Raw genomic sequence first — 13,579 nt, 5'->3', positions numbered from 1 at the left:
GGCCCGATGGAGTAGTAAGTTATTAACTGAACCAGGTTTTTGAAGGTTAGGGGTCTTTATCCCTTTCTTTCCTTTCTCCACTTTGTTTGACTTGAGAACAAACATAGGTTTATTAAAAAGTGAGAATTCGCCAGAGTGAAGAAGGGGAGGGACTCCAATGGAGAAACACTCCAAAGACAGCATTTTGTTATGGGCTTTTTTCTCTCTTCTTTCTTTTTTTGCTTATTGTTGTTTGGGTTTTGTTTTGTTTTTTCTTCTGGGAACAGGGTTTCTCTCTGTAACCTTGGCTGTCCTGGAATTCATTCACTCTGTAGAGGCTGGCCTTGTCTGCTTCTATCTGCCAGTGCTGTGATTAAAGGTGTGTCCCACCACTGCCTGGCCAAAGTAGCATTTTTAAGGGAAATAAATTATGTGTTCTGTTGAGAAACATTGATTCTGTTGGGTTATAGTCATATAATTCACTTATTTCTAGGCCAAGAAAACTTGTTTAAATATATTAGTGTTATTCATGGAAGAAATAGACAAAAAGGGGTGAGGAGGTATTCTCTGGCAAGCAAAGTTGATAAAGTGTTGGTGTATGCTCAGAGGCAGGAGGAAAGGTGAGCAACTCAATAAAGATGCACTGTTCTTTTCAGGACCAATATATATTGGTCAAGAACTCAAATAATAAATTCAGTTCTTGGAAGTAGTGGTAATGGTAACAGATAGTGGCTTGGCAATCTGTGATCTTTGTTGACCTTGCGTGAAGAGATTAATTTCTTTGTAAAAAAAAAAATGGATTTGGGGAAACCTGAGGCACTGTGGCAGTCTACAGAGAGGTAGAACTGAAAGGATGAATCAAGAATTGCCTGAGCAGGTGAGAGAGCAGAGACACCAGAGGGTGCTTGGTGCAGCCCCTTCCTCTGACCTCACTGAGACCTGCCCCTTTCCACTAGAATCTTAGATCATTCTGCTGTTCTGAAGATGATTGGTCCACTTGGTCTAGATTGAGCAGAGCAAAAGAACCTGAGATGGCATATTCCTCTTTTCTCCCACCGGCCTCCAGAGGATTCTGGGTCACTTTGTGCGACCTAGTTTGTTTTGATGATTTTGTTTTTGATCATCAAAGTATATTTTATCCAGAATGCAGTTAAGGCAGGGCGGTGGTGGCACATGCCTTTAATCCCAGCACTTGGGAGGCAGAGGCAGGCGGATCTCTGTGAGTTCGAGGCCAGCCTGGTCTACAAGAGCTATTCCAGGACAGGAACCAAAAAGCTACGGAGAAACCCTGTCTCAAAAAAATCAAAAAAAAAAAAAAACAAAACACAAAAAACAGAATGCAGTTAAGAATGTTCCCAATCTGTTCCTCTCGCAAGCATTTGTTGCAAACCCTTTTCTCTGTTCATGGTTGAACCCAACAGAGGGCACCGAAGAAGTACAGAATGTTGTTTCTTCCCTCAGCAGCCTTAGATTCTAATTGGAGAATCTGTAGCATTAAGCATCAGCCATTTTTAGAGAACACTGGATAGGATTGATAGGAAGACTTAATATTTTTTGTTCTGAAAGGAACTCTTGTTTTTACTAAAATTATCAACATTCTATAATCTCAATTTTAAGCATGAATGGAATAATTTTCTACCTAGAAGTAATCATGGATTTTGAGAAAGTTAACCCAGAGTATATTGTTGAAATTAGTTTGATTCCTTGTGCAATTCCAAGGAGTTGCAATACCTGGCACTGACTACCAGTTGTTTATTTCTAGGTAATACTCAGAGCCACTCTGTTAGTGTTCTTGACTGCCTTCATCCGTACTTTAGAGGAAGTATGGTTTGGGTTCCTTAGGATTAAGTAATTGTAGGTTTATTTATATCAAATGAGTTTCCAGGAAGGATATGTATGTGTGTGAAATTTCTTTTTTATTTTTTATTTTTTATTTTTTTTATTTTTCGAGACAGGGTTTCTCTGTAGCTTTTGGTTCCTGTCCTGGAACTAGCTCCTGTAGACCAGGGTGGCCTCGAACTCACGGAGATCCACCTGCCTCTGCCTCCCAAGTGCTGGGGTTAAAGGCCTGCGCCACCACCGCCCGGCTGAAATTTCTTTTTGAGTTTGTTCCCAGAACCCACAATCCACTCTAAAAACTTGTTACTGCTCATTGTTTTTTATTCCTGCATCCCCTGACAATAGAGCAGAAGAGGGCTACAAAGAAATTCTTTCTCTTCAGCTGGGATTCTGCATAGGAGTGAATCACCAGAGTTATGGACTGTACACAGCTGTTGTGATTGTAGCATGGAACATAGATGCATGGGCATCTGGGAGGTGGTTACTTCACTTTAGTTGTAGGTCACTGCCACATTAGAACCTTCTTCTCAGTGAACTGGGATGGGACCGGGAGTCTGCATTTGTTTGATCATGTGCAGTTTAGCATTTGGGAAGTGTTAGTCTGGGCCTGAGATGAAGGTTGGGAGGCTGTATAGGTTGATAGTTTGAATTTTGATTTCAGGTTGTCTGATTTCCATTTCTCTTTCATTAGTTGTCATCTTTGATGAGCTTAGGCGGGTCAATCCATGATGTTGGGATATAAGATCTGCCTTGTTTGTGACCTTGCAAGTAGATTGTTTTTAGATGCAAAGTCAGGCATTCAAATTGTTTAGCATAGGGCCTGCCCCTCAGATGTTGATGTTGTAACATTATTGAATTCCTTATGCTATGATTTATTTTCCTTGTTCGTTTAAAGACTTGATGTATAGTAGTTGTACATATTTAGAAACTGATTTCTCTTTTCTTTTCTCTTCTTTTTGGTTTTCTCTAGCTTGGAAGCCTGTCCTGGAACTAGCTTTTGTAGACCAGGCTGGCCTTGAACTCACACTCTGCCTCCAAGTGCTGGGATTAAAAGTGTGCGCTATCACCGCCCTATAAACTGATTTCTAAGGTAGAAGATGTTGCATATTGATTGAATTGATGCCAAACTCTTCTTCTAGAGGTCACACCTTTTTCCTTGCCTAAAATAAAGACCACCCTCACTTGTTCTGTTTGTTAATGTGTACTCGGGTACTGGACGTATGTGCCAGGACATACAGGGCTGAAGGTCTTTGCAATGTAGTTATGTTCAAGAGACGTGAGATAGAAGGATATTCTCTCATTTGGAATTGCATGGAGAAGTCAGGTGGGGCTACTGTTTCCTGGCCAGATCCCACATCTCTTTAGTTACCGAGCAGTGATCTTAAAAGATGTTTTTCAGTCACCACAATCCTTTTGTATGGTGTGAATGTAATTTAGAAATGGACAGAGAAGCGTCTACCTCGGTAGAGATCAAAAGGAGGCTCTAGGGATGAGTAAGCCAGAGTTCAGTCCCCATCACTTCATTTCTCAGAAGTCTTTTTTTCCTGTCAGCAGTGGCAGAGCAGGTGTCTTGGAGGTAATGTTTTAATGGTATGTAATTATTGCAAAGTTCATTTTTCTCCTAATATAATTGACTTTTAGGACTCCCAAGAAGTAATTGCTGTTTTGTTTAATTGTATGCATTTAAAATATTTACCTCTAAATATAATTTACTGAACATGTTATCTATGTGAAAATTTTCAATGCAGGAAACTACATATTCCTTTTTTCTCAAAGAGCTTACAAAAATTTGAGATAAGGATACTTGTGGAAATCTACTGTGCCAAGAATATTGCTGAAGTTTCATTCAAACTCATTTCCTTACATGGAAATTCACTGTTCGTGTGTGTATTTGGATCTTTGTATTAATGGCCAACTAAAAAAAAGTGTCAGAAAAACAAAAACTACTGAGAAAATTAGGGTAGATTCAGATGTCACCAGTGTTTTCTGATTTTTGTGAATAATTTGCCCGGAGAAGGCTGGTTTTTCTTAAAATGCTTAAAATATTGTAAGACTTGAACTATTTGTATATTTAAAATAGGTTATTCCAAAGTGTTGAGAAATGCTTCGCTAGGTTCTTAAAAAATTGAAACCCTTGGGAGGCAGAGGCAGGCGGATCTCTGTGAGTTTGAGACCAGCCTGGTCTACAGAGCGAGTTCCAGGACAGGCTCCAAAACCCTGTCTCAAAAAACAAAACAAAACAAAAAAATTGAAACCCTTAATTAGAATGGAGGAGGATTTGATACTTGAATTTGAATTCTGGTTAATTGAATTCCTGACTGAAAACAGTTAACTAGATATTTAGTTTTAATTTTTGTTTACTGTGAAAAAATACTGACTGTACTGTATACTGTAACACACAGTTGTATTTTCTACTTGGAGTTGGCTGTTTTTCTGGGAGTATTGGAGGTATGGTTCTAGCACCATCTATTGAGCTGGTAGGAATGAGAGTCTATCAGAGTATGACCTCAAAGAATTACACACCGCAAGATACTAATAATGATGTGATGTTGTGTTAAAGTTTGCTTCTTTAATTCTTAAGTAACTGTAATAACGGGTTTTTAATATAAGTATTTGAATTTTGTGGATTTTTTAAAACAGTTCATTTAGCACCATATGAAATTTCTGTAGTTAGGCTTTTATATGTTATATGCTCTCGAATATTCAATGGGTGCAGCTGGGAGTTCTTGTCTGAGGGGTGTCTCTTATTGTGCTCAAGGGACAGTGCTGGCTTTCAGAAGTTGCTTTGCATCCTTCTCTGCTGGTTTCGCTGTTTTCCTTTTAAAAAGACTTGTAGGACACGCTAAAGCTATCTTTGGTCCCTAGAAGAAATAATACCTCTCTTGAACTTGATACGGTTTGCCTGTTTATTATTCTCACTTGGGGACATTGTGAAGAAACTAAAGCTCATTTCAGTGCACTCCTTTGTCCTGCTTTAAGCTGCTGTCTCTTGAAGTGGCAGTGCTTTCTCTGGCCCCCCTAACCCTTGGGTGTTCCCAGCATCTTAGCACAGAAACTCTTCTGAAAGCTCAGTGTGTCTGTCTGCTCACGGCTCTCTCCTGTCTGACACTTTGGAATGCTGCTGTCACAATGAGCGAAGCATGCTGCTGCATCTTAACTTGGTTATTTTGAGGGGCACACACCATACTCTAAAGATGGACCCAGGTTAAAATACAGAGCCAGAAGGGTCGTGCAGGTGCTGACACTGAAATAAACAGTTTTGACTAATGTGGAGAGGTCAGCTCCACGGGGGATACAAATTCTTGGTGATGTCAGTGGTTCTCTGCTTTTTAAGGATTCATGCAGACACCTGCTGTGTGCTGAGTGCCCCTAGTAACCAGGATGGGGGTGATGGGCACCTTAACTTAAAACTGTTTTCTCTTTTAGGTCCACAACTCCCAGGCCTGTTGCAGATCTCCAGCTCCTGCTTTGTGTGACCCCCCAGCATGCTCTCTGCCGGTGGCATCACAGCCACCACAGCACCTTTCTGAAGCCGGGAGAGGGCCTGTAGGGGTAAGGAGAATCCCGTTTTTAAAAGCTATCAGTATTTTATATCCCATAGGGTATAAAATAGGATATTACCTCCCCTCCCAGAGCCCCTTTTAAAATGTGCTGTATGATAATGTGTTTAAAAAGAGTGATAAGTACATGCACAGAGGATGTACAATACGGGACTTGCCTTACCCCTCTAGGACAGTTTCAGAAGTTAGTGGGGTTTGCTGGAAGGTATTTTGGCACCAGCAGAGAGCATGCTGGGCTGCTGCAAGGAGCAGGAGCTGGCAATCAGCAGCGAGTATGGATGTTGGCATCTGAGATGGGGGAAAGGGGGTAAGTTTAAGTCCAAGTGTGGATTGTGCATTTCCCAGGACTCATTTGTGACTCCAGGCCCAAGGATCTAAACTGTTTTGGCCGCTGCCCTCTTCAGGAGACACATTGTGGAAGGCTGTTCACAAACAGTGAGGCTTTTCTGTGTAGTCAAGAAACCCTTCAGTGGTCTGGGGTGGCTCTGCCTTTCCTGGCTGTACCCTGATAATTCCTCTGTGACTTGATGAGAGGATGCATAAGATGGAGCAGGATAAGGTGGTGCTCCGTGAGGGCATTTATTATGTGCTGTAGCTTCCCACTTGTGGACTGTGTGCTCACTTGCCTTTCTTTCTCTTCCTTTGTGGAGGACTTTAATGATAATGTTTATAGAAGGCTAATGAAGAGTCATCAGATTGGTGGGTTTAAGTTTGTAGTGTACCAGAAAATAATCCAGGAGGGTAGTCATCTCACGAATACATAGATAGTACCAGGTGCTTCAACACATGATCAATTGTGTAGGTGTATTGTACAATATTAGTGTCCTGGCGCTCAGTTCTCTGTGCAGGTTATAACATGCGGTTTTGTGAAAGGGATTAGAATCCAGAAGCTCTGCATTTGTGACATGTCAATATGATGTAGATATGCAGAATGTACACGCATCCTACAGTGTAGACAATGTGCTGGTTACTCTAGGAGTTGTGAGAAGACATAGGATGTCCGTGAAGAGCATATATAAGTGGGTGCTGAAGGCAGAGGAGAAGATGTAAAATAGGGCTGAGGTCTCAGACTAGTTACGATGTTTATGGAGTAGGCAGTAGAGAGCTTTTGAAGGCTTAGAAAAGAGATCTAATTGAGGTGTCTTACAAGCTATTGTTTAAGAAGATTCACTTGGGCCGGGCGGTGGTGGCGCATGCCTGTAATCCCAGCACTGGAGAGTTAGGGCTGTCATCCCTATGTAGGATGAAGAAGAACAAACCTATAGAGATTGCTATTAATAGTGAAAACAAGCGAGGTTGTGTGTGTGTGTGTGTGTGTGTGTGTGTGAGAGAGAGAGAGAGAGAGAGAGAGAGAGAGAGAGAGAGAGAGAGAGAGCGCTGCTTAACATCTTCCCTCCTACTTCACACGTGTAATAAAACTAAGGGTGGTTGTTAAAATGTCACATTTATGTGTTTGATGTAGCTTCCTATGTAAGCCTTGGATTCCCTGAGATAATAAGCACACATAGCAGAAGGTAAAATCTAATTTTGCGGATAAAATCCTCAGTGCTGTTGAATTTACTTACATCTTAAGGGAAAAACAAATCAGTGAAGTTTTGACTGCCTTCCTGGTAAACGTCAGTCGTAGATGTGTATTGTTCCTTTATGTATCTGAGGAATATGGTTTGTCCTGTAGGCTGGTATTTTCTTGATTTACTCTAATAAATAAGATGTTACCCTTTAGACCCTTTTTATTTACTGTGGTACTGCCTAACCAGGGTTTGCTGAATGGATTTTAAAATTTGCCCACTATGCTGATCTTTTAGGAAACTTTCTATGATAGCATTAGTGAGGATCAGTATTGCTATTTTTCAGCATCCACTGAGGATTTAAATAAATTCATTATTGGTAGAATCCTTAGTTGCCATCATCATTGTAGACTGGAGAAGAGTCAATAATATGATGATAAATCTTCCTTGAGTCAGATGATGCTGCCTGAGGCTAATTACATTGATTGTTCTTTAATGGTGCTTCGTGTTGCCAAAGTCATTCTTGCTAGATCCAGTTGGCAGAGCCCCCACCCCCGTGTGGGGCTCCCATGAATTCTGCAGGCATACAAATCTAGTAGAGTGTAATGACAGAACTGCTGGGAGAAAAAAATTGATTACAAGGTTTCAGACAATATCCTTAATGTTCCTTGTCATGATGCACCAGATGTCTTTGCTAATGAACTATTTTTGTTATTTAGTTTTTATAGGATAATATTTATTATATCATAATTTAGCTTTCTCTACATATTTAGGTATGTGAACTTATTGGATTTGAGTGTGTGTGTGTATATATATATATATATATATATACACACACACACACAATTTTTCTTTCCCCTGAGACAAGGTTTCTCTGTAGCTTTGGTGCCTGTCCTGGAACTAGCTCTTGTATACCAGGCTGGCCTCGAATTCACAGAGATCTGCCTGCCTCTGTCTTCCAAGTGCTAATTTTATAAATTTTTAAGTTACTTACTCTTGTTAGTTTCTGTGCTGAAGAGAAAACATTTTTACTACCTACCAAGAATCTCCTGGAGCTGGGTGGTGGTGCTTGCCTTACTTGCTTTTAATCCCAGCACTTGGGAGGCAGAAATAGGCAGATCTCTGTGAGTGCAAGGCCAGCCTAGTTTACCAGTGAGTTCCAAGACAGCCAGGGCTACACAGAGAAATCCTTTATCAAATAAACAAAAACAAGTAAACAATACAAAAGAAGGGAAGGAAGGAAGGAAAGAAGGAAGGGAAAGAAAGAAAGAAAGAAAGAAAGAAAGAAAGAAAGAAAGAAAGAAAAATCTTTTGGTTTGGATTTTTTTTTAGCAGAAAGAATCATGCTCATGTAATGGTTGGGAGAAGTGAGGATGAAGGAAAGCAGAGGAACCATTCCCTCGGTTTCCACAGTGTGCTCAGAGACAGCTTCTGTCACTCCTGACCCCGATGATTTTCAAAGTTTACGCCATATGGCATCCTGGAGGAGGCTTGATCCAAACAACCCCAGTGCTGCTATTTCTAGGTGATTTACACCCACCTTTGTTTCCTCTGCCCTAGATACAGCTCTGCCAGGTTTCGTTTGGGCTACACCCGTCCTCCTCAATGCTAGGAGACCAAAGCTGAGTTGGTACATTTAATTATTTAGATTTAATTTTGTAATTATTTACTTACTTTAAAAAAAAATCCAGGTGGTAGTAGCGCACATCTTTAATCCCAGCACATGGGAGGCAGAGGCAGATAGAGCTCTGTGAGTTTTTAGACAGCCAGGGCTACACAGAGAGCCACTATCTCAAAATGAAAGACAAGGCCCTACTGTGTAACAGCTATGCTTTGCCTTATCTGTGCAGTCTTTCTACCTCTGCTCTTCTGAGTACCACCACAGTTTAATACTTAAAAATTTTAGTCATGACCCTTTGTGTGTTTGAGACAACTTCTGAGTGGCCAGCAGACATAATTTAAGACAGTACTGTGGGCTAGGTAGGCATGGTGGTAGCAGCACACATGTTAGTCCATCAGTCAGGAGGAAGGCAGATCTCTACAAGTTCCAGGGCAGTCAGGACTACATAGTGAGACCGTGTCTCAAAAAGAAAAAAACGAAACACAATGCTGTCATAATGGTTTGAGGAATTCTTGATAAGTTGCCTGCCACCAGGCCTGACAAAGTGAGTTTAGTCCCTGGCACCCACACCTTAAAAACAGAAGACTAATTCTTGCAATCTGTCATCTGGTCCCCGTAGAGAGCCTTGGCACATGTGGCCCACACACATGCATCCACACATGATAAATAACAATTTAATAATAAGAGAATTTTAAAGAGCAGCAGTTTTAAAAATTTCCTTTTGGTGGACCCTAGCGTTCAAATCATTGAGGAGGAGTTGCCGCCCCAAGAGACTATCTCTCACATCACAGCTGATGTAAAAGCATGAGGATTTTATTAATTCTGTCATGACAGGATCTTCCAGCAGTCGGGAGGCTAGAAGACCCTGAATGTCTGGTACAGGCTATTTTTAAAGGAAAAAACCACAGAAGGAAGGGGTTGTCTGGGGGTTGTTCTTTAACTATTGTGATTGACTTATTCAAAAGGGCTATTACCAATAATTGGCTGGAGAGTGGTTGCCAGATCAGGTGAGGTAAGGGAAAACATCTGAGGGTCACTTTGCCCCTTCCCAGGGCCTAAGTCAAAACATCAGTAACTGAGTCAACACCTAAGGGTTATCTTGCCCCTATTCAATAACTGAGTTCTATTTGGAGAACATTCACAAGGACTCAGGGAGATGATGAACGTTCCCAACATTTCAGTATGTGTGTGGGCAATTGTTAGGTCCTTGGTTCCCAGGAGGGAAGGGAGGAACATTACTGCTGAGACTGAGAGTTGTCAGAAATGGCTTCAGAATTGTCTTAAAGTTCTACAGTTTCAATTTGCCCTCCCCCACCCAAATGAAACAACCCAGAAATAAACATTAGCTGGGCCCCGTGAGAGCTCCATAGTTAAAAAAGTGCTTACCAGCAAACCTGGTAACTTGAGCTCAGTTTCCTGAACCCACATCAGGGAAGGGGAAAAACAGCTTTTGCAAGTTGTCCTATCATACACAGACGACACACATACATTTGTGTGCACAGATAAAAACTAAAAAGACAAAACCCACCCACCAATGAAACTTCTGACTCATACATACTATAGTTTAAAAAACATTTTCCTAAACTAATAATCTGATTATCTAGTTGATCTGTGAGCTCAAGAAGATTTAATGAACTTTCTGAAATTGTGTGGTAGTCCTGTATGGTTGTATGCAAAGTTTTTTAGCTGTTTACTCTAGATTCTAATCAGTATATTTTAAAAAGAAAATAATCTAAAGGTAAGGTTAGGGATGTAAATAAACCAGGTGTGGTTATGTACTTATCTAGTCCTACCAACCACAGAAGAAACACAAGGGAGTTCGCAAGAACCCACAAGTTCAAGATGAGTTCCAAAAATGGCATCATTAATGTCCATTCTCGGAAGGTTCCTCTCTGGGTCAGTTAGAACTTCAAGTCAGCCAGCTATGCTTAAGTTGCTGAGTGGTCGTTTTCCTCTTCTTAGGCTCTCTTGACACTATCTCTAGTTTATTCTGTCCAGTAAGACAGCTCAGTGGATGAAGGTTCTTAAACACCAGCTTCATGTTCTGAGTTTTATCTCTGGAACCTACTGGTGGAATGAAAGGTGACTCCAGCAAGTTGCCTTCTGACTTCAGAATATTTTCTATGGCATTCATGCAGTGGCACATATGCATGGCACCCTCCCCACAAAGTTTTAAAAAGCTTTTTTTTTTCCATTTCATTTTTTTAATTCTCTGAAGTTCTATTCAAAGTATCTTTGGGGGAGGGTGGTTTTGAGACAGGGTTTCACTATGTATCCCTGACTGTCCTTGGGATTAAAGGTGTGCACCACTGGATTAAAGGCATACACTGCCAGGTTTCTATGGCAACTAGTGTGGCTACTGGAATTAAAGGTGTATGTTACCACTGCCTGGTTTGTGAGGCTCATCAATGGGACTGTTTTGCTCTCTGATATTCAGGCAAGCTTTATTTATTAAAATACAATGTAGTATGGAGCTGCGGGCCGCATTCCTGCCGCCTGGCTCCTGGCTCCCAGCTAGCTTATGCCCCGAAATAATTACATGGAAACTGTATTCTTTTAAACACTGCTTGGCCCATTAGCTCTAACCTCTTACTGGCTAGCTCTCACATCTAGATTAACCCATTTCTAATAATCTGTGTACCACCACAAGGTGGTAGTTTACCGGTAAGATCCTAACCTGCATCTGTGTCGGGTGGGAGAATCATGGCGAATGCCTGATTCGGCTTTCTTTCTCCCAGAATTCTGTTCTGTCTACTCCACCCACCTAAGGGCTGGCCTATCAAAGGCCAAGCAGTTTCTTTATTAATTAACCAATGAAAGCAACAGATAGATGACACTCCCATCATTATACAAATGAAATGCCACTACATGACCCATAAGGGATATTCTGGGGAATAAAATGTGTTCTTGACCTGTTGCTGTGGTAAAACACCCTGAAAAAGCTTAAAAGGAGGGTAAATTTTGGCTCATATAAGAATTTCATTTGCTGTAATTGGAAAATCACGACAGGATCTGGAGGCACCTGATTATACTGCATCCACCTTCAGGAAGCCAAGACTAATGAATACCATTCTCATCTAGCTTTCCCCTATTTATACAGTCTGAGACTCCAACCCATGAAATGGTGGATCTTCCTCTTTCAATTAACCTAACATAGATGATCACAGACATCCCAGAGGCATGTGTCCTAGTGATTCTAGCTTCTGTCAGGGTGACAAGCATTAGTAACCATTACAGATGTTCATGTGCTCCTGTACACCATTTATTTATTTACCTGTCATTTTTATTGTCTTATTTCTGAGACTCATTAGGTTGCCCAGGCTGTTTCTGAACTACTGCGCTCTCTAGTCATCATCTTCCTGCCTCAGCCTCCCAGTCAGCTTTGACTAGAAACACACAGCAACATACCTAGCTCATCATTTTTGTTAACGATTACATACTATTTTTTTCTGTGTGTATATATCTGAGTGTATGTATGTGCATGTACATAGAGATCAGATCCCTTGAAGCTGGAGTTTCAGGTGGTGTGCCTAGTGTGGGTACTGGAACCTGAACTCATCTCTTTTAAGAACAAGCACTTTTAACCCTGTGCCTTCATTCTAGTTCAAGGCTGTCTGTTTGACCTTTGACTCTGTAGAGCGCTGTGCAATGTAGAATGTAGAGCAGTGCACAGTGTAGAGCAGTGCACAGTGTGGAGTGTAGTGCACAATGTGGAGTGGAGTGCACAGTGTGGAGTGGAGTGCACAGTGTGGAGTGGAGTGCACAATGTGGAGTGGAGTGCACAGTGTGGAGTGGAGTGCACAGTGTGGAGTGGAGTGCACAGTGTGGAGTGGAGTGCACAGTGTGGAGTGGAGTGCACAATGTGGAGTGGAGTGCACAGTGTGGAGTGGAGTGCACAGTGTGGAGTGGAGTGCACAGTGTGGAGTGGAGTGCACAGTGTGGAGTGGAGTGCACAGTGTGGAGTGGAGTGCACAGTGTGGAGTGGAGTGCACAGTGTGGAGTGGAGTGCACAGTGTGGAGTGGAGTGCACAGTGTGGAGTGGAGTGCACAGTGTGGAGTGGAGTGCACAGTGTGGAGTGGAGTGCACAGTGTGGAGTGGAGTGCACAGTGTGGAGTGGAGTGCACAGTGTGGAGTGGAGTGCACAGTGTGGAGTGGAGTGCACAGTGTGGAGTGGAGTGCACAGTGTGGAGTGGAGTGCACAGTGTGGAGTGGAGTGCACAGTGTGGAGTGGAGTGCACAGTGTGGAGTGGAGTGCACAGTGTGGAGTGGAGTGCACAATGTGGAGTGGAGTGCACAGTGTGGAGTGGAGTGCACAATGTGGAGTGTAGTGTGGAGTGTAGAGTGGAGTGTAGAGTGGAGTGCACAGTGTGGAGTGTAGTGTAGAGTGTGGAGTGGAGTGCACAGTGTGGAGTGGAGTGCACAGTGTAGAGTGTGGAGTGCACAGTATAGAGCAGTGTAGAGTGTGGAGTGGAGTGCACAGTGTGGAGTGGAGTGTAGAGTGTGGAGTGGAGTGCACAGTATAGAGCAGTGTAGAGTGGTGCACAGTGTAGAGCAGTGTGCAGGCAGTTCTGAAGCACAGGGCTGGTGTTAGGCCTCTATGTTTTTACCAGTGTCTCTAGCACTAGTTCTTCTGAGACTTGAAAACTTGTACTACTTAAAAAAATGAAAACCTTCTGCAAGGTGGTGGTGCACGCCTTTATTCCCAGCACTTGGGAGGCAGAGGCAGGCAGATCTTAGTGAGTTCTAGGACAGCCAGAACTGTTAACACTCTTTCTCAAACAAGGAAAAAAAAAAGGAAACCTTATATATATATTCTAATATATATATTTATATATTAGAAATGAAGCTAATTATATTTGGTACCTACTTTTATTGTGAAAGAACTTCTTTGAGCCATGTGTGGTAGGGAATTCTTGTAACATTAGTGCCTGAGTTACATAGAAAGACCCTGTCTAAGAAGAAAGAACAAACTAATCTGGTTTCTGTGTAGTTGGAGAGTTTGCTCTCTCTCTCTCTCTCTCTCTCTCTCTCTCTCTCTCTCTCTCTCTCTCTCTCTCTCTCTCTCTCTCTC

At 42.0% G+C, this 13,579-nt stretch overlaps 1 protein-coding gene across 10 annotated transcripts in view; it reads left to right on the top strand.

Annotated features, from left to right (window-relative positions):
* Positions 1-13,579, top strand: part of Rere (arginine-glutamic acid dipeptide repeats) — a 351,136-nt gene that overhangs the window by 143,459 nt on the left and 194,098 nt on the right. For 9 of the 10 annotated variants that reach the window (XM_050153152.1, XM_050153151.1, XM_050153155.1 and 6 more), the window contains exon 4: positions 5,245-5,370. The exons of the other annotated variant lie outside the window; for it this stretch is intronic. In XM_050153152.1, coding sequence (XP_050009109.1) covers positions 5,245-5,370 — 126 coding nt within the window. The remainder of the gene's footprint in view (positions 1-5,244; positions 5,371-13,579) is intronic. 10 annotated transcript variants of the gene reach the window in all.

Source organism: Alexandromys fortis, unplaced genomic scaffold (assembly GCF_014885135.2).
Source record: "Alexandromys fortis isolate MF-2015 unplaced genomic scaffold, M_Fortis_MF-2015_v1.1 scaffold_88, whole genome shotgun sequence".
NCBI classification, from domain to species: Eukaryota; Metazoa; Chordata; class Mammalia; order Rodentia; family Cricetidae; genus Alexandromys; species Alexandromys fortis.
Note: the sequence above shows the minus strand (reverse complement) of the source record. Positions and strands in the feature narration are given on the sequence as shown.